The sequence below is a fragment of the Rousettus aegyptiacus genome, unplaced genomic scaffold (assembly GCF_014176215.1).
Source record: "Rousettus aegyptiacus isolate mRouAeg1 unplaced genomic scaffold, mRouAeg1.p scaffold_m13_p_8, whole genome shotgun sequence".
Classification (NCBI taxonomy): Eukaryota; Metazoa; Chordata; class Mammalia; order Chiroptera; family Pteropodidae; genus Rousettus; species Rousettus aegyptiacus.
In genome coordinates this window covers 69,324,724-69,346,522 of record NW_023416311.1, presented here as the reverse complement: position 1 = coordinate 69,346,522, position 21,799 = coordinate 69,324,724, and the positions used below count along the sequence as shown (strand labels likewise).

The 21,799-nt window shown below is 35.7% G+C and overlaps 1 protein-coding gene and 1 pseudogene across 6 annotated transcripts in view; both read right to left on the bottom strand.

Annotated features, from left to right (window-relative positions):
* The window catches only part of ANKRD31 (ankyrin repeat domain 31), a 107,400-nt gene extending 97,747 nt beyond the window's left edge, over window positions 1-9,653 (bottom strand). For 5 of the 6 annotated variants that reach the window (XM_036225947.1, XM_036225951.1, XM_036225948.1 and 2 more), the window contains exons 1-2: window positions 9,334-9,653; window positions 1,767-1,840 (exon numbers count right to left, since the gene is read on the bottom strand). In XM_036225947.1, coding sequence (XP_036081840.1) covers window positions 1,767-1,840; window positions 9,334-9,437 — 178 coding nt within the window. In that variant the 5' untranslated portion in view covers window positions 9,438-9,653. The other variant, XM_036225950.1, reaches the window with a different exon arrangement.
* Window positions 9,654-21,059: 11,406 nt separating this feature from the next.
* Window positions 21,060-21,178, bottom strand: LOC118607004 (annotated as a pseudogene).
* Between the last annotated feature and the right edge of the window lie 621 nt (window positions 21,179-21,799).

The following is a 21,799-nucleotide window of genomic DNA, read 5'->3' as shown; positions in this document are numbered from 1 at the left end:
GAAACATATATACTATACTGAATAATATAATACTTGATAGTTCCTTGTTTCAGGATGAATGAATGCAAAAGATATGTATAAAAAATTATATAAATTTAAACCCCACTAGGAAAAATAATTTCTTTTTTAAAAAATTTCATTTAGATCATTTTTAAAAACCAATCATGCTACTAAATAATCCAAGAAAAGTCAGAGTTTCTGTTTCCAGAGGTCAAATTGAGACCATATTTTATCTTTCTTCCCTTCTCAGTTCCTAAAAAGAATCCAAAGAAATAGTTTTTTTTTTTTAATCTGAAGCAGCAATGGAGAAAAAAAAGAAACTATACCCACTATAGATTAGAAGATGAGAATGGATTAAGCAAACATTAGAAGATGAGAATGGATTAAGCAAACATTAGTCAATAGTTTATCACTCAATACAGGAAAAGCAGGAGGGAGCTCCTTCAGACCTAACTGTATGGGTTTCTTCCATCAGAATCACTGAAAACCATCCAACTCAGTACCAAGCCAGAATTATAGGAAATATTGAAGGGACTTATTTAAGAATTAAAAACATGTATCAAAAAACAGGAATAAAGAATGGTAACAACTACATTCCTATCAATAAGTACCTTAAATGGAAAGGAATTAAGTGCTCCAACCAAGGGATGGAGTGGCCGAAAGGATAAGAAAACAAGACCCCTACATATGAAAAGGAAGAGAATGGAAAAAAATATTGCTCTGATGAACCTAGAAAGTATTTAAGTCAGACAGAGAAAGATAAACACTATATGATTTTACTTATATGCGGAATTTAATGAATAAAAAGAACAAACTAATCAAAAACCGACTCAAATATACAGGGCATTTTGGTGATGGACAGAGAGGAGAAGAATGTGGGCTAGGAGAATGGAATGAAGGGTTAAAGAAGTACAAATTAGTAGCTGATGGATGGTCATGGGGATGAGAAGCACTGCATAAGGAATGCAATTAGCATTAATACATTGGCTAGGTTGAGGTCAGGGTAAGAAGGGAGCCATTGGGGGGATCATTTTATTAACTATATAGCTGTCTAACCAATCAATGTACTGTATACTTTTACCTAATTAAAATTTAAAATATTAAAAATATTAAAAAAAAAGAGCATCATAAAATCAGTGAATCTGCAAAAAAAATGTGTGCATATATATATTGTGTGTGTGTGTGTGTGTATATATATATATATATAACTAGACTTATTGTGTGACTGTGTTAAGTAGACTAATGTAATAGACTATATTAACTAGACTTATTTGGTGATCTTTTCATTATAAACAAATATTGAATCATCATGTTGTACACTTGAAGCTAATGTTATATGTCTATTATATCTCAATAAAAAATAATAGAATAAAATAAAAATAAATAAAAAATACATACCAAGGACTCTGTATCTTAATTTTGTCTAAAAGAATCAGATTGGTTATTAAAAAGCACTATTTACTTTTGCAAATAGATAGGTTTTAGGGTTAAGTTGGTGATTTGGTGGAGGAGGGAGAAGAGCTACTCAAATACCACTTCCATATTTCTGTAGCACACTCTAGGAATCATAAATCTCTTCCAGAAGTTAGGACCCCCATTGCAGCCTTTATAGTAATAGACCTTAATGGACCTTAGGATCTATTGCAGATGACTATAAGAAACTAACTGTGTAAAATTAAGAACAATACTAAATATAAAAGAAGTTAACGGAATAATAACACTTGGGAAATTAAAGGGACTACTTAGCTGAAAGAATGATTTCTTACCTTTGCATGTTTCACTTACACCAGGATGGAGACTGAACTCAGATTTAAGAGATCTGTCTTGATCAAAGAGCAACCTTTCAAAGACCAAAGAAAGATGGTATAGATTATTATCACATCTCCCAAACAAAGACTAACAATTTAACTGTCACATTTTATTATATAGCTAAACTTGCTAAAATTCTTGGTTATACCACTATTAATATTTCTAAATCAAAATATTTTTTCATAAATGTACCCTTTAATTAAAAATTAATCCAACATGAAAAATACTTATTTACATGCTCATGTTCATTTTTACAATTCTGCTATTTTTTAATATTTGAGAGTAAGAGACAAATATCAATACAGTTTTTGAACAGAGATGAAATGATTTGCAGGACCAGTGGTGGAGGATTTTTCCTTTCACATTTCTCTATATCACAGAGAATTTGAGATTAAAATACCAAGATTAAATCTGAGTGTACATTTTCAGAATATATGATGTTAGAATTCCTTTAAGTTTTGGATTCACTTCTATTTTCTAAGTAGCACCGAGGTAACAAAGAGAAAAGACACACACAGTCCTTGTCCTCAAGAAGCCTTGTATCTAGTGAAAGATACAAAACTAAGAAAACAAGGTATATGGATATACCTTTTGACCCAGCAACTGCACTTTTGCGTATTTATCCAAAGAAAACCAAAACAATAATTTGGAAAGATCTATGTACTCCAATATTCATAGCAGCACAATTTACAATAGCCAAGATATGGAAGCAACCTAAATGCCCATCAACAGATGATTAGATAAAGGAATTATGGTTCATATATACAATGGAATATTACTCAGTCATCAAAAAAAAATGAAATCCTACCATTTGCAACAACATGGATGGACCTAGAGGTTATTATGCTGAGTGCAAAAAGTCAGACAAAGAAAGATAAATATCATATGATTTCACTTATATGCAGAATCTAAAGAACAAAAAGAACAAATTAATCAAAAACAGACTCACGAATATAGTGGACAATTTGATGATGGACAGAGGGGAGGGAGGTTGGGGAGCTGGGAGAATGGGGTGAAGGGTTAAAGAAGTAAAAATTAGTAGTTGATAGTTGGACACACGGATGGGGAGCACGACAGACGGAATGAAGTTAGCATTAATATGATGGCTAAATGGAGGGCCGGGGGAGGGAGGGAGCAATTGGAGGGATCATTCTATGAACTACATAGATGTCTAACCAATGTACTGTATAATTTAAATAAATTATTTAAATTAAAACTAATTTAAATAAATTTTTAAAACTAATTTAAATTTTTTTAAAAAGAGGAAAAAAATTATATGTAAGGAAATAATGAAGAGATACCATGGTCAGTATCCTACTAGGCAAACTTAAGTGCTTATCTTTTCTGTTCTAAAAAACCTTTACAGATTATTTCGAAGCAAATTCTGGATATTATATTCCACTTCATCTGGAAATATTTCCATATGCAGCTCTAAAAGATAAGGACTCTATTCAAACATAACTGTAACAACTACACCTTTAAAAAATAACCATAATCATCGGACCTAAAAAGAGCTGATAATTACTTATTAAATGTATAGTCTGTAGTAAGCAGCTTCTGAAATGGCTTCTGGTATTTATGCCCTTGAGTATGGACTGGATCCAGTGACTCTCCTAATGAACAGAATACGGCAAATATGTTGGGACATTTCTTCTGAGATTAGGTTACAAAAAGACACTGGCTTCCATCTTGCTCTCTTTCTCATTCTTTTGCTTCTTCCCTCTCATTAAAAAATGAAAAAAGGAATAACACAAAGAAGTTAATTTCTATAAATAAATTTGTAAATTTAACATTATACCAATAAAGGTATCAAGACTTTTTGTTGAACTAGACAATTGATTCTAAAGTTCATGTGGTAAAATAAATAAGAACAGCCAGGAAAATTTCTTAAAATAAGAATAAAGAGGTAATGAGCTATAAGATATTAAAATATTTTGGATACGAAATATTTTTTAAATGTGAAATAGGCAGATAAAATGACAGACCAATTAACAGAATAAAATCCCGCAACTAGACTCACATATACATGGAAATTTAATATATTTAAAAAGTGACATCTAAAATCGGTGATAAAAAATATAGACGTTTTTAAAAAAATGATATCAGGACAATGAAAGAGATATCCAGAAAACAGTTGGATCCATACCTCACACTGTACTAAGAAAAAAATTCCAAGTGAATTAAAGATCTAAATGTTTAAAAATAAAACAAAAAGTACTAAAAGAAACCAAGGAGAGATTATTTTATAACTGTGGAGGAAAGAAGCCTTTCTAATTTTGAAACAAAACCAAATAATTCAGTTATCAAGATTACAAACACCTATACTATTTGACATAGAGCTTTGACAGAGCTTCTATTTTTAGAAAATAATCTTACATATGTTCTCAAACATAAATACACTTAGAAAATATCTCTTGAAGGATAAAAAGAAATCAAATATATTGGTTGCCTGTGGAAAAAACTGGGTGGCTGAGATGATAGCAGTACGAGCAAGACATTTTATAATATGCCCTTTGAAAAATTTTTTGAACCATGTAAATATATTATTTATTTTAAAAAAACTGTAGAAAACGTGGGCAATAAAAGGAAGTATAAATAAGAAAACTGAAATTTCCTATAACTCTACCCATACAAAGACTTTGGTCTATTTCCTTCCAGCTTTCTATGCAGGCTTACGTGTGATAGAACCATAAATTCTTTTACAAGGTTTGGACCAATCTGTATAAAATTTTAGAAACTACGTTTTTTACTTAACATTATATTTAAACACTTGCAATGCCACTAAAATTTTCCTAAAACCATTATTGATAATACTCCATCATAAGGATATATAATTTATTTAAGTATTACATAATTCTAAAATATTGTTTTTTAACTTTTCATTATAGCAAATAACTGAGATAATTTCTTTATACATAAATTTTGCCTTTTTTTTTTTTTTTTTTTTTTTACTATTTCCTTGAGAGAGAAGTGAGGACTATTTTTAATCCTAAAAGGAAAATGCAAAAACTGGGGCCCATAAAAATTATTTATACATGTTCAATTGACAAACTGAAAAGAGAACATTAATTTATTAGTGGATTCTTAGTCAAACGACTAAACTACTTGAATAACTAACACTACAAAAGTCACTGACGACTTCGTTATGAAGGCAGTATTTTAATAAAACATAACTTTGAAATATTGGGAAGATGAGATACTAAAAAGTATTAACAATAGAAAGGAAGGAAAGATTAAATGCTCGAGTTAAAAGAAAAATTACCAGGCAAAATCTGGTTGAAAATCTGAAACAATTTTCAGTGCTCTGTTAAAAGGATAATGAAATTTTTCATCACAATAGGGATTCAATTTTATGTTATCAAAATTTTGATAGTACAGAGTCCTAATGTCATGCTAAGGCTTTGATTCATAAAAAAGCCTAATTAAAATACCCTTCAGTATAACAGTTCTAAAAAGAATAGTACTTGGCAAAACAGTACTTCTGTTTTAGTCACTGAAGTAGTCACTATTTTGATATATATCCTGACTAAAAATGTTGCTTTCTTTAGCTAACTTAATTGACTATTATTTCCTTATCCCCTTGTACTTTGCTTTCTGTTCTTCCCCTCCCCAGGTGTATCCTTTGTAACAGGCATTTTCTATCAGGGCATAAAGGTTGGGGACCACTGCCTTAATGTAATTGAGCAGTTAACATTACCAGAGACTGAGACAGGGGGTTGATTTTTTTAAAAAGTCAGATAAGAAAAAATGAATCCTGCCTCTTAGAAAACAAATCACAATCAAAGAAAACCTATTAGTCACTAGTTTGAATTTTTACAGATTAGCAGCAACACCCACTGAACTACAAGAGGACTGGATGCATTTTTAGACATGGTTTCCAGAGGGAGAGCAAGGACCAAGTCCAGGCTCTCAGATTGCTTTTTCAGACTCCATTAACACCTGGCATCCTGATTCTTTCACAACCCTGTCTTTTCTAGTCCCAAAGGTCATCAAACACTTTCTCAATTCTTAGCAAAAAGACCCAGATAGCTGTAACAGGATTATTTAGCTATATGAAACTATCGTTTTGCCTGGTGAGGAGCTCTGCCATACTAAGACCTGTGCTCCTCATTCCAGTCAAAGTTGGGAGCTTGTGAATGAAAAACAGCCAGAATGAACTGCATAAAAGTAAGCAAAAACAATGAAGAAAAAAGCAAAAAACAATGGCATTCAGCTCCAGCAATGCTTAGATTTTGACTGTACTGCCATGCCAATAAAAAGAACCTCAGGCTAGTAGGTCTGAAATAATGATGTTTCTATGGCACCGCAGAGAAGCCATTTAAAATGAATCAGAGGAAAAACAAAAAGATTGGCTAAGCACAATAGATTGAGCCATCTATAGCCTATTTCTCCATGAATTACAACTGAAAACTCTGGTAGAATTTTTGTTTTCCTAGTAGAATATTTTTTAAAAGCTACCTGAATAATCAGAAAAGTAAACAATGACAGGGAGATGGGGGACTGATGCCAAATGTAAATAACAGCCTTGTAATAGGCGAGTTTCAGTCTGTTTTTCTGTTTTGTTTTTTAGTCCTTGTTTTGGTCTTCAGCTTTAATCCAAGGCCTAACCCTGGAACTGCACGGTGGTCACAGAAAACACAAACTCCAGAAGAAACTTTCTCTTTATATATAGAAGACTAGGAATTCCAGGTGTGTGTGTGGGGTCGGGGGAAGGGGGAGTCCTGGGTTTTCCTTACTTGTTTTCTCTCTTTAGCCTCAGAGCTATACTGCTACCAACTGTAGCAGGCTGGGCACATAAAACCCAAGAGAAAACCTGCCTCCCTAACAAAAGGAACCATGCTCTGAAGAATAAGAAGATAATCTTTTATTTTCTTCTCTACCTTAATACTTGGTCCTGAACATGGCCCCTGATGCAGGCATCTACTCTATAGTGGGAACACTAACACTCAGAGAAATCTACCTTTCTGGTCATATTAACCAGCATGTTCATAGGTAGAGGGAAGAAAGGGTATCTGAGAATCCTGGAGAAAAGAGAGCAGGAAAGGGAATCACCGTATATGATCTAACATAAGACATAGGGTCAACCTTGAGCTGTCCACATGCAGAGCAGATTCAAAAAAGCATAGTAAAGGCTTAAAGAACTGAACTATAACATTAACTACTGCTCGAGTTCCAGATTTACCTGAGTGGCAAATGAGTCCGAAGACTTGATCAGCATAGTAAAGGCTCTGAAAATTGGACTGATGTAACCATGACCCACAGAAGGCAAAACAGAATGTACAATCAGAACCTAATAATGTTGACTGCCTGTCAAAACAAAAATCAACACCTTCCAGCAAATTTTAACAGGACTCAGAGACCATAATATTAAAATACATAGTATATAATCCAGAATTACTCAAGAAGCAAAGGACAGGAAAATCTCATTAATTCTTGAGAGATAATTAAATGGTACCCCACTCCATGACCCAGATTTTAGAATTATAAGATGAAGACTTTAAATAAGCTATTATTCTCTATGAGATAAACGTGAATATTTATCAAATGGGTGACAACACTGATGTTCTCAGCAGAGAAACAAAAACTATAAAAGAGAATCAGATAGAAATGATAGAAGAGAAAATGTTAAGGCTGTATATTAAAAATTTCCTGGATAGACTCAACAACAGAATGGAGATGACAAAGGATGGAGTAAGTAAACCTGAAGACAGAGCAATAGAACTTATACAGTCCAAGGAATCAAGAGTAAAAATTTAGTAGAGCCTCAGAGATCTGGAAGACAATATCAAAAGGTCTAACATTCGTGGCATCTAAAGTCCCAGGAGAAACTGGTACCAAAAAAAAAAAAAAATAGTTAAGAAATCCTAACAGAAAACTTCCAAGTTTGGTGAAAGACAAATGTACAAACTCAAGAAGTTAAGAACTAAAGATATAGAGGGAAAAAAGCAGACAGACAAAAAAGATGATATATCACATATATGAGAATGATTTAAATTTGGGAGTGGGTGCTTGATTACCAAGGGGCAGCACAAAGAAGGGTTTTTTTTGTTTGTTTTGTTTTTCCCCAAAGAGATGGAACTGTTCTAGATCTTGATTGTGGTGGTTAAGTATTCCATGTATTAGTCAAAATGTTCCCTGTACACCAAGAGCAAATATTACTGTGCATGTATGTATAAATAAGCCAGAAACCTGGGTATCATCCTCTATATCTAATCAACCATCATCTCCAACCAAATTTACTTTCTAAAGATTTCTCAAGTTTGCCCTTTTCCCTCCATTCCCACTGTGTCTTCTTAGTTGAGCTCTTGACATCCCAGCCTGTTACTACTTTGACCCAAAGCTAACCTCTATAGTCTTGCTTTGCAAATTGTGATCCCTGCTCTAATAGTACCAACTTTAACCAGGAAGCTTGTTAGAACTGCAGAATCTCAGATCTCACCATAGAACTATTGAATTGGAATCCACATTTATACGGGCATTAAAATTTAAAAAGCTCTGGCCTAGGGAGCTAGAGTGAACAAAAATCTGATTCTGTTGCTCCTCCCCTTAACATTTGACCAGTCCCTTACGTGGACACACGCAGGATTAATGAGACGTTACATGACCACACCCAACCCTCCTCTCCAGGCTCATCTTTCATCACTCCCAACCTCATCATTGAAGACTTCAGTAAGACTCAACTGTACAGGTTAGCACATGTAACACAACGCTATGTATGTCTGATAGCTGTATTTTTACCCACGCAGTTCCCTGAGCCTAGAATACCTCTTCGACTGGCTAATTCTTAACCCATCTTCAAACCTCTAACCAGAAGTCAACCCTAATAAACTCTTGACAACTACCTAGGTTGAGATGAGTCCCTCTGGGCTCCTAAATCAGCCTGGGCATACTTCCATCCTTGGACTTCCCACATTACATTGAAATTATGTGTTTATGTGTCTTTCCTGGTCAGTAGGTTTCTCAAAGGCAGTAACCTCATTTCTATCTTTTCCCTAAATCTACCACTGAGAACTATGTACGTTAAAATGTTTTGAAGAACTAAACTACTGTCTATTTTATTCTTATAAAATTATCCATTCTGGTTTGGTAGTAACCAGTTCTCCCATCACATTCTTTCCTTGAGAGAAATTACATTAACCGTTTCCTCGACCTGAGCTATGAGTTGCTTGAAGCAAAACGCATTTGAGTTTAGACCCAAGATTTTTTTGCCTGTGCAAAAGAATTTACGGCCCCAGGCTAGTAAAGGCTTTTTTTTTTTTTTTTCTTACTGCTATGAAGCCACTTACTAGAGAGTGCATTTTGTCTTAAATTGGGCGGGGCGGGGGGGGGGTGGGGGTTGTGGCCTTGTTGATTATTTACAAGTTCTTAGCTCAGGGCTGGCTGCCTTATAAGGCTCAAATCCTGCCCACAAGCCTACATTCTGCTGATCTCAATTTCTACTGATACCTCAGAGGGCCACTCCATGCCAATGCTCAGACCTAACTGCGGTCACTTTCTCCAACACCCGGAGCTAACGATGGTCACCTTCTCCAGGGCAGCTCCTCTTCTTCCAGGTCACTCTCCATTACGGACCCTTCTATCACTGTTTCATCACTGTCCCAGTCTGGGGCCTGGACGCCTTCCTCCATCTTCGTCTTGCACTTCGAGTCTGTTTTTATCCTCCTTATCTAACTACCCTCTTTCCGCAAAAAAAAAAAAAAAAAAGAGAGGAGTGTTCGAAAGAAAGAAAAGGACACTCTGAGCGTCGACAAAAATTGAAAGTTAAAAATAAAATTTGTGGCGAGAGCAGGGCCTTGCACACCTGAGGGCACAGAGCGATCGCGAGAGGCGTCCTGGGCTAGGCCGTGCCGCTTGGCGGCCTTGCCGCTTGCCGCCGGCAGGGGGCGCAGCGCGCCGCAGTCGGAATCGCGCGCCGCGCGCGCTCCTCCCCTCCCCGCCCTCGCCCCTGTGGCCGGAAGTAGCTGGCGGCGCGCGTCAGTCGGTGCCTGGTTTCCGCGTTGTGTCGGGCGTGGCCCTGGGCGCATCTGCTTTCGAATTCTATTCGCATCCTATTCGTTGTCTGAGCGGAGTGGGGCTTGGGGTTGCAGCCGCCGGGACCAGGTAGACTCCGGTGCTACAGACACTGCAGGCCGAGCCCGCCTAACACCATTGGCAGGGGGAAAGCCTGGGTCGTATCACCCTGCTGTGAGCCAGATCCAGAAAGAACCCCAGCTCTCAGACAGTCTGAAGCCGGAATGTTACCTTAGACCCAAAGGGCATTTTTGCAGTCCACTAAATACCGTCTTTCTACTTAATCCCTTTGACACTCCTCCCCCAAGTGTCCCCTGAAGAGGGGGGTAGGAGCAAAACAAAAATATTTATCAGAAATTTTTTGATAACCAACTAATCTAACCGATGTATTTGTACTTTTTCCCCATGAACTCTTTGGTTACCCCGGGATTGTGTAGGAAAGGCGGAATAAATGCTTTATTTTTCCCTTTATTTTTTAGAATAATAGTGGTGCATTGCAACCTCCGAAGGTAGCCGATTATTTTTAAATGAATAGGTTTTTCTATATTGGATGTGTTTCAATCTGTTCTGAAAGTTTTTAATTCAAGCTAATTCAAAACAAAGCCAAGTGAGCTACACCTGCCAAATGAGAGGAAGATTCAGGATTAGACAGAACCCCTTACACATAGCATTTAGTATTCACCTTGGAAGCTCCAGCATCTAGCACATGTTGGGTCTTTAAAGGTTAGTAAATGGATGGAACTAGGGTTTTCTGACTCTCCAGTTCACTGTTGTTTTCACTACATAGAGTGGCTTTGCCATTATTCTTATTATTTTACTATTTACATAATTATTTTTCTAAAAAATGTCTAAATCTTTCAGAAAATGAAAGTTCTTTTTGGAAAATGTATTTTAAAATACTTATAGAATATTTGGTCAAACATTTTATATGGCTTTATGTTGGCGAGGGGAATATTAAGTGGAAAGTGGTTATTGGGTTTACTCTCTTAGAGATTCATGTTACGTTATATTTATGGTAAATCAAATCTTCCATGAAAGTCTTCTCTCTCACAGTTTTAGGATCTAAAATAACCTGGAGAGGATATAAATTATAGGAAGCAATAGGCAGGAAAGAATTTTAATTATAAAGCGAAACATATTGTGTAACCACAAAAGAATAAGATTTTTCTAAATCTACACTTTTAAACAAGTCTCATTACATTACACCTTGTACGTATGCTACTTCCCTAGCACTCAAGCCTCATTTCATACCATTCTCCTCATATTCCCCAGCTCCAAGCACACAGGCATCCTTTCTGGTTTTTTTAGGATGTCTCAGAGCCTTTGCACTTATGTTCATCCTTTAGGTCTTAGGTCAAATGTCACCTCCTCAGAGAGGCCATCTCTAACCATGTCCTCTTCCTCTGCAACTATTTTTTCTTTCAGGCACATGTCACTCTCTGATCTCATTTACTCATGTACTTGTTTATTGTCTGCTTCATCCATTAGACAGCAAGGCCAGTTAGGGAAAGACCCTTAAAATAGGAATTGTAAGTGGAGAAAATGTAATATGGAAACAATAGCTCAAATCTTAAAAGCATAATTTACATAAATAAATAATACAAATATAAATTTTAATTGGTTTTGGACCGATTGCAAATTTATACATGGTACTAGGACCTTCTTTGTGTATAACTGAAACAGCCTTCTAAACATGTTTAGACTAACATATTAGCAGGTCTGTCAATGTAGACAAAGACATAAAAATCCCAGCCACAAGAGGTTAATCAAAATTTTGCTGTAGTAAAATAATACAGTTCAATGATTTTGACTATATATATGTGTGTGTGCAGGGGGTGGGGTATCTTTGGGTAACTACCACTTAAAACAAGATAAAGAATATTCCTATCTTTTCTGCCCTTTCCTTGATACCTATCCCCAAACAAATGCTTTCTGATTTCTATCATGTAGTTTTCCTATCACCATATGAATCATGCTGTATGCATCTTTTTAAACCACCTTCTTTTACTAGGTTTAATGTTTTTCAGATTTACTCATGTTGTTTGTGTCAATTCATTCCTTTATATTGCTGAGTACTATTTCATTGTATGAACATACCACATTTGTTTAGTCCATTCTCCTGTTGATGAACATTTGAATTATTTCCAGTTTGGGGTCTATTTTAAATAAGGCTGCGATAAACCTTCTGTTCAAGTCTTTTTGTGGATATATGTTTTCATTTCTCTTAGGTAAATACCCAAAGAGTAAAACTGCTGAGTCATATAGTAGGTATATGTTTAACTTTATAAGAAACTGCCTTTCAGTACTCCAGTGGAGTACCACTCCTACCAGCAATTTATAAAAGCTCCATTTGCTCCACATCTTCCCGGATACTTAGTGTTGTGAATCTTTAACGTGTTAGCCATTAGAATGGGTGTGAAGTAGTATCTTATTGTGGCTCTAATTTGCCTTCTCCTAATAGCTAACGATACTGAATTTCCATGTGCTTTTTGGCTGTTATATATGTCTTTTGTGAAGAGTGTGTTCAAATTTTTGCCCACTTTTTAATCAGGCTGTTTGTATTTTTATTGTTGATTTGTAGGAGTCCCTTATATATTTTACATTTGAGGCCTTTGTTAGATATATGTATCATGAATATCTTTATTAGTCTCTGACTTGCCTGTTAATATTCTTCATAATAAATCAGCAAAAATAAATTTGGATAATGTCAAATTTATCAACATTTTCTTTTATGGTTAGTCTTTGTGTTAACAAAGTTTCCTAGGGTTGTCATAACAAATTACCACATTCTGGGTGGCTTAAAATAACAGAAACTTATTTAACAATTCTGAAGGACAGAAATCCAAAATCAAAGTGTTGGCTGGGCCATGCTCTCTCTGAAGTTTCTAGAGGATAACCAACCTATTTCATGCCTTTTTCTGAGGTTCTGGTATTACTGACAATCCTTGGTAAAATATAACAGAATTAACTAGTAAGTAATAAGTTTTTGTGTTTATTGCCTTTATTTTTAGTGTGATTTCTTCAATTATAACTTTATATATTTTAACTTTTAAATAGTGGCTATATTTAATAACTGACTTGCAGATTCCCAAAAATTTAAGTCGTCTCTTACGAACTCGTGGAAGCTGGCTTTCAGTATGCCTTTGACATCTCTCCAGTAAGAACTTTTCCTTCCTCCCTCCCCCTATCTCCCTCTCTCCTTGACACTCCAATACCTGAGGGGTCAAACTTTGTCCTTTGCTAAGGGGAAGACGGTAATCAGGAAAGAAAGAATGTGTAGAGTACGTTTTCAAACTCTTAGTTCTGAGTTTCCTAACCGGGGGAGTGAGTTAGTCCTTCATTTAACAATATGAACATTATATATGGAAGACTATGTAAAAGGCAGAAGCCTGAAGGGGGACAGTTGAGAAAGAAAAACAGAAGGTAAAATGATTGTTGAAGGAGAAAGATGACCAGACAAAATAATAGCCATTCTACTTGGGCTTATATTAATTGTGATTGCATTTCATGTGTATAATTTCTTTAATCATATAACTTGTAAAATGATTAATTAGATCTCAACTTTGAACTGCCATAAAGAAATCATGCTATTTTTCTCTTTCTTCAAATGCACTACCAACTGAAGAGTCAGTTCTTGCTTTATGGCACTTTGTGCCTGTGCCGTGACATTTGGTCTTTCTATCTGGAATGTCCTCTCTCCCCTTCTCTGTCTGAAAAACTGCTCAATCTTCCCTCATCTCATTTAATGCTTTCCTCTACTGAACCACACATCCATTTTTATAAACTCGGTCCACACTATAATATTTTGAACTAAAGGACACACATTCACATTTTTTTCATAATACACATGATGGGTAAAGAGACAAATCCTCACCTTATAAGGTGTAACTATGCTTTATATTTAACTCTGGTAGTTGTTATATATCAGGGAACATGCCATTACTATTACACATGGAAGTGTCATGCCTTAAAATGAAGAATCTTTTAAACACAAGTGCTGGAACAACTGAATATCCATATACAAGGGTGGAAATGAACCTTGACCCCTATATCATTACATACACAAAAAATAATTTCCGGCAGATCACAGAACAATCATCCTCTAATCCAGTGTTTCTGCTCCTGGGGAAATCTCTTGTATCTAGACATATGTACAACATCATTCATAGTAGCCCCCAAATATAAACAACCTAATTATCCTTCCAGGGGAGAACAGACCTAAATGTTCATCAGGAAAATGGATAAATAAATTGTGGTATATGATGGAATATCTGATGGCTGACAAAAGAAATGAACATATCAACATGGATATTTTAGAAATCATTCAAAGTTCAAAAACAAAACTAAACAATATACTATTTAGTATATGTGGTAAAACTCAAAATAAAAAGGTAATTTTTAAAAAATTCAGGGCAGTGATTGCCTCTCTGGTAGAAGCAGATGAATGGTATGGGGAAGAGTTCACAGGAAACTCAAAAAAGAATTGGTAATGTCCTATGTCTTGAGTTGTATAGGTGTCTATTTTGTTATGTTTCATTACTTCTGTAGAATGTGTGTGTGTATACACACACACGTATATATACACATATAAATATACATATATACACACAAAAAGATTATATATGCATGTATAGCATATATTATATATAATTTAAAAGTACATAACTTTTACATGTAATATATATAATATTTTATTGTTTAAAATGTATAAAAGAAAACTGAAATGGAAAGAGATATGCTAAAATGCTAACCCTGAGTGGTAGAGTTCTGGGTAATTATTTTCTTCATTATAATTTTCTACATTTCCCTAACTGCTTAAATGACAATGTATAAACAGAAAAAGGCTATTTTAAAAATTAAAAAAAAGTAGGATGCCAAGAATGTTTGTACCATTTTTCGATGCCTGATTTGAAAATTTAGTTACATTTCAGATGCTTTTGGAAGGATAATCTCTAAAGATTTAACATTGCCATTTAGCTGATAAACAGAATTCAAAATATTAATGCACAAGTTTCAACTATGCCAACATGGCCTTTAAATATTCAGTCCTCCTTAGTCAGTTTTACTTTCTTCCTATCTTTGAAGATATATTTTCCGTTTCTGTGTTTAGGGTAGTATTTTTACTATTTCTGGCTGCTCTTCAGTAGCTCAGAAGCCTTGGATGAAAAATGAAGTTTGCTTTTTCCACACCTCTTTAGCAACATCTAGTGGGTATTTAAAGACAGGATAAGTCAAACATTTTCCTACATAATTTAAAGAGCGACAGTTTTGATGGCGAATCTGACTTAGCAAAAAGATCTAAAATCCTTAAGACAAATATAATGTCTCTTGTGATTTAATAACTTTACCTACATGGATGTGTATGTAAACACTTAAGATAAAATATAACTGGCATTTCCTCAACTAGCTTGCTGTGAATATAAACAACATTTATTACTACTTTATATTATGGGCATTATCATGAAGAACCACGTGAGAGGTCATAAGGAGACCAGAGCAGTGTCAAAATCTCCAAAGCAAAAAGGAAGAACTTGGGTAGAATGGCATCCATAAGAAACAGAAGCTTCTGGGAATATAAGCAGAGAGGAAAAGAGAAGAGAGAACAGAAGGGAAGCAGTAAGGAGGGAGCACAGAAAGGAGAGTAAAGCAAAAGGACAGAAACTGGTAGGTTTACAGATACTAGCGGTCCAGTCATTGTTCTCTTAACCAAAAGGTAAGTTCCTTGTGACCCCTCAAGCCTGTGTGAGATACCCATCCCATCCCCAAAGATCTTTGCCTTTTTTTCCTTTGAGTTGCTGCATTACCATTCCCATCTCACTTTCACTGGAAGTTCTGGACCTAGGTAGGTGCCATGTGGTAGCTGATGAGTAAGAGAAAAGAAGCTCCCACCTTTAATCTTTAGATGTAGATGAAGAAACATGGTTGCAACCCACCCCCACCCCGTGCACCCCGAGTTCTCGTCAAAACTTGAGTACTAAGAAAAGCAGCTCTCTCCCTAGAAAGCTAGTGATACATTCCTAAAAGTAATCTTCATTTTGATCTTTATAATATAAGAGAACACTCCCTCAATATTATCCAGTATCAAGGAGGAGATGACCTGAGCTCAGGCACCCCTGGACCTTTAGGCTCATTACTACTTACCTCTATTACCTTAAAAACTTTCCCTAATCTCTCTCTGCCTTAACTTCTGTAGCTACAAATTAGAGATTAATTCAAATCCTGCAATCTTCATACACATTTCTCTATAATCAATTGATAATTATTTGTGATAAATGCTTTCTCTCATAGAAAAAATTCATAAAGCCTAGAGAATAGTATCAGCATTCCCATGTATACCCTAGGAAGCAAATACCTGCTATCAATATATGGTGCTGGGCTGAGCTCCACACTGAGCTAGAAAACCTAGTTTTGCAATTGGGGACCATCTTTGTTCCAATTTGGCTTGTGAGAGGGAAATAGAATCATTATTGAGGAATTCTTAGACAGTAAGGTGGGAAAACAGAAAATATAAAGTTGAGGAAAGAAAGGACTTGCTCTATCAGATATTTAAAGCTCCGTTAATTAAAATATCATGATCTAGAGCAAAAATATTCAAATAGCTCAGTGAAGGAATGAGAATCCCATAACAAAGTCCATGCATGTATATAAATGCTTGACAATGCAGAACCATGGGGAAAGGGGGAAATAATGAAGAAATGGTGTTAGAACAGTTATTTGTGTACAAAATATTAAATTGAGTATATACCTCAAACTATACACAAAAATAATTTCCATATCGATCAATGAAAAAGCCAAATTTTAAAACATTTAGAGGAAAATGTAGAATATTTTTATAATCTCAAAGTAAGAAGAGATTTTATAAATAAGGTACAAAAAGCAAAATTTATTAAGAAAAAGTTGATAAAATTTATTACATAGAAATTAAGAACTGTGTTCTTTGAAAAGACGAAAAGAAGGCAAATACAGCAATGTACAAACTGGGAGAAGATATTTGTAGAACATATAACCAGGAAATTATTCACGTCCAAAGTATATAAAGAACTCTTTTAAATAAATAAGGAAAAGAATCAATCCTGTAGGAAAATGTGTAAATCTCATGAGCAGGCATTTCACATAAGAGGAAATGTGGTTAGTGGGTAAACAGATTAAAAGATGCTCAACTTCATTTGTAATTAGGAAAATGAAAATTGAAATTAAAAGTAATATTTCACATCTACCTAGGTATGTTCTCTTGAAAAATCTTACACATGTGTAAGGAGACAACTACAGAATATTCACCAAAACTTTATCTATAATTAGCAATAACTGAAAAAATTTTTTAACAGGAGAATCAATAAATAAATTGTGATAGTCTTATAAATACAGCAGCAAAAACAAATTAATATACTTGCAAATATCAACAAATAGGACTCAAAAACAAAAGTTTTGGCCAATAAAGGAGGTAAATATGAGAGAAAATGCTTATTTATACAGCTCTAAAGAAAAGACAAAACTATTCCAAATATACTTCTTAAACACAGATTATGTAACACTATCGAGAAAGTCAAAGTGAAAGTGGCAGTGGCAGTGGCAGTACCAGTTTTTTAATCTCTCCAAATTCCCACAGGAAAACAGAAAAACTAGATGGCAAAACCAAAAAAAAATTCATGGACAACATTTACAGCACAACCAAGTGGCAAAGTCTCTTCAGGGTGGCAATAAACAGCCACAGCCACAAAGAGCTGTGTTGTATCAGGGTCTGTGCAGGAGGAAACAGAAAGAAATGGGAGTGTCAGACCTGAGAACAGGAAATCCCCCAAACAGTTAAGAGAGAATCACTGGAAAACATGATGGGCCCTTCTCGGAACAGCCGTTGAAACTGAGAAGGGTGCTTGCTGTCCAATGCAACAGAGGGTGAGCACGACCATCCTTAGTAAAGTCTGAAAAGGTCTCAAGCAATCTGGGCCACATGAACTTCTAAAGACAACCAGATAAAGCTGCCTTTTAAGACAAAATTCCATACTGAGGAACTGAAAATAGAATTAAAAAAGAATGGAGAATCAGCATGCATTTCATAATGTAAGAATACTATTTGGAAAGTGTATTGTTTTTGTTTTTTATACATATGTATTACTGTGATGTAAATTATATATTTTATAGTTGGTCACAAGCAGAAAGTTTGAAAACCATACTCCAATGGCTTTTCAAAATGTTGATTGCAATTTTTTTACTCTGACTTCTGAATTATGTTTCTAAAACTCATATGTGGTCTTTTCTTCTTATCTACCTACAGACATTTAGGCCTGTATTTCTGTAAGGGAGATCCATTGATCTCATGTACCAAAATCACCTGGGGTACTTTTTTAAAAAATGCAAATTACTCAGGCCCCTTTCTAGGCCTAGGAAATCAACACCCGGGAGTGACTCTTAGGAATATGTATATTAAACAACTCCACCCTAGGATATTACAGGCACACTAAAGTTTGAGAAGCTTTAAACCCTCTAAACTTAAGCATGGCCCAAATAGGACTGAACCTTCACCCATAAGATACAGAACAAGGATATTTCTGTAGGATGTGACTGAAGCAAATAGGAAAAATGGAAAAGGGTTATTTTCTGGACTCCTAAACCTGGTTGAGGATACTATAGGTTTAAAAGGGATCTTGATCAAGCCAAACACATCAGGGGCCTTTTTGGTTCAAGCAATAGATCCTGATGACAATGCAGATTCAGTTTCTACTTGTCCTAGCTTACATCTACTTGTAGACTCTGTAACACATACCCTTCTATTTGTCCTCTTAAGAAGGGTTCCTGTGACAATTAAGTGCCCCAAGTCTCAAATAGAGATTTAAGGAACCAATGCAGAAATGCCAAGTAGCTTTGATATGTTGGCCAAGAAAAGTGTAAAGAACAGTGGACGAATTAATCCCATCCTGGGACAAAGAAGGATAAGAGACATTCTTCATTCTTCTTCCCCCTCTTTAAATGTTAAGACATAACATGAATGAATGTAATTTTGAGTTTTGACAGAGTGAAGGGGGTGGTATTTTGGAGTCCTTTCATTGGGTTCCTGACGCCTTGTATCAGTGCAGCTTGCATGCTCACTTCACTTATGGCACACACCTTAGGTTTTTAGTAGGGCACTTAAAAATATACAATTAGCTCTCGTATGTTAATTAACAAGGCCTAATCACCCAGGAGAAAGGCTCAACAGTTTGTATTTTTAGTAAGCATACCATATGATTGTGTAGAAAACTCTAGCCTAAACATGAAAAAGCTTCTCTAGAATAAGCAATAATTTTTTTTCTTAATTTCAACACATATTCAGGTCAAAGTGAAGCTAGGTATCAAAGCTGCCATTGACCATTCATTTGCCCAGTGTGCACATTTTGCTGGACAAATTTATTGTATGATAAAGAAAGTGGCTGTGATAGGGTTATTTATATTTGTGTTACCTATCTGGTGCCAGTTGATTATAAAATCCACCTTCTCCAAATCATGCTAATTAGGAGTAGGGCCAAAATAATTTCAAACAGAAGTCCTCCATTCCACTGCCCCTGGAAAATTGGGTGAATGCTCTTCCTTCATCAATTCAAATTCTCTTCAAATAGTTCAAGAAGTCATCTGGGGTACCTCGCTGTTCTCTTTATCTGCCTGTGTATTGGGTGAAGAATCTTAGTCCATTACTTAACATTGCCTGCCACTGGTGTGGTCCCACTTCAGGTTTCTGAGGCCTTCTCAGGTTCCTGGTGTTGACTTCATAGATCCCCCAACTACGGCTGTCATGTCCTCTGCTCCAATACTTCATACTACTTGTACTTAATAGATTCGAGAATGGCACTGAAGCTAAATTGGCACGTAATTTTTTCTTCTTAACTTTTCCTCAGGTCCTTGAAAAGGGTAAAGTCAGTGTATAGCCTGCAGAGTTCAGAACTGCCCCTTCCCATGAAACCTAATCCTTTCCGCCCAAGCTCTGGTGGCCTAACTCATTAGGTTCAGGATGAGGTTTTTTTCCCAGGGATTTCTGCAATTCTTGAGGCCCTCTGCTCCACCACAGTAAGACTTGCTTGAACTTGCTGAATAAATATAGTTTATGCTTCCACTCTAGAGCTAACACTGTATGGGATATTCTGAAGAAGTTAAGGCAAAAAGTGGAGGCATAGTTTGCCTAAAAGCTGTCAAATGACTAAATTGTAAAAAATCTAGAAGACATTGTTTGGGAATGTTCTAAAATAGAATTACAGTTATTAACATTTATTGAGCAATAACATGTCAATTATTACACCTACACTCAACCTCACTATAATCCTGCAAGGTAAGTCATCTGATGTTATAGGTGAGGAAAGGGATTCAGAGAAGTTAGGCAACTTGTCCCAAGTCATAGAAATAGTAAGTGGGTAGAAAGGTAATGGGGAGGAGAAGAATAGATTTGCTCCGAGGTCTAACTCCACAGCCTATGCTCTGAAGCTTAAGACCTTTTGAACTGAAAGGGTTGGGAGAGACCAAATCAGTTGAGATTCCATTGGGTCAAGATTGTTGTTTGAGGGAATATGGGTATTTGAACATAAATTAGACAGGTAAGTTATTCAAAAAGAAATTGAAGACAAAGATTTTTCTTATTGGCTAATTGCCATTAGTTCAATGAAATTATAGATTTTGAAAGACTGCATAGCTACTGGGTGGAAATTAAATCGCCATTTCTAAAAATCCAGAATTCAGATGTCGATGATTAAGAATCATGTTCTAAGTTTCTGTGACTATGGAGTGCAGAGATCTTCAATAAGTTTAAACTGATCTGAAGTCAAACACAAGTAATGTTTGGGTCCATCTAACAGTGAAAGAATATTCTCTTTCATAAAACTAATCTAAAAGCTAGGATACACTTTTGAAGAAAAAACATTTACAATATTGAGAATTGAGTAGTATATCAAAATTGAGAAGAGCTCTAAATATAGTCCAAGGTTCTGATAAACTTTGAAATCCATGTGGCTAGATATCGAAGGAGAGCAGAAAATGCCACCCCCAAATATTCCACATTACCCTATAGATTATTTTGAGCTGAAGACAATTGGAAAGAATCAGATACAAGAATATCTTTGCCCTCTCTTGTCTAAAAGCAAGACATAAATTTGTAAAGGTATCTTCCTAACCCTTTTTTTTTTTTTTTTAGGCAAGACACCCCTTGGTTGACCTCACAGATTACAAGGACCTTGTCAGCTTACAATCCCTTATTTTTTTCATTTTTATATTTTTTATTTTTATGCCTACAGCACTTGGTCTTTCTAGGTGGTCTCCCATCCAAGTACTAACCAGGTCTAACCCTGCTTAGTTTCTGAGATCAGAAGGGATTGAACTTGTTCGGGGTAGCATGGCCGTAGACTCTAACCCCTCTTGAAATGGAAAAATTCTCGTGTTTCTACTTTATTCTCACACTCTACTTTCAGAACACTCTGACCACCAGATATGTAGGAATTTTCCCCACAACACAATTCTTTGACATGAGCGGGGTGCCCTACAATTTAACTCAATTCTGACACTATCTACCTGGAGATAGCATCAGATCCCACATGTTAAGGTCTCAGTCCTATAAGACTGTCCCACTTCAGACACTACTCACAAGTCCCAGTTGTTGCTTATGCTTCTGGCAAACAGGCTATAAGTCAGAGGTTCCCACGACCCACTCTTCAGGTTTGGTCATTTGCTAGTATAGCTCACAGAACTCAGGAAAACAGTTTACTTGCTAGATTACCATTTATTATAAAAGAATACAACTCAGAAACAGATGGAAGAGATGAATAGAGTAAGGTATGTGAGAAGGACCACAGAGCTTCATGCCCTGTCCAGGTATATTAATGATAGATAAGGCAGACAAGATCCCTTTCCTCAAGGAACTACAGTTTAGTAGCAGAGGCAGGAAATTAGACAAGCAATTGTACTACAGTGTAGGACATGCTGTGATAAAGGAAGTACAGGGTGCTATGGGAGTTAATCCACTCCAAAG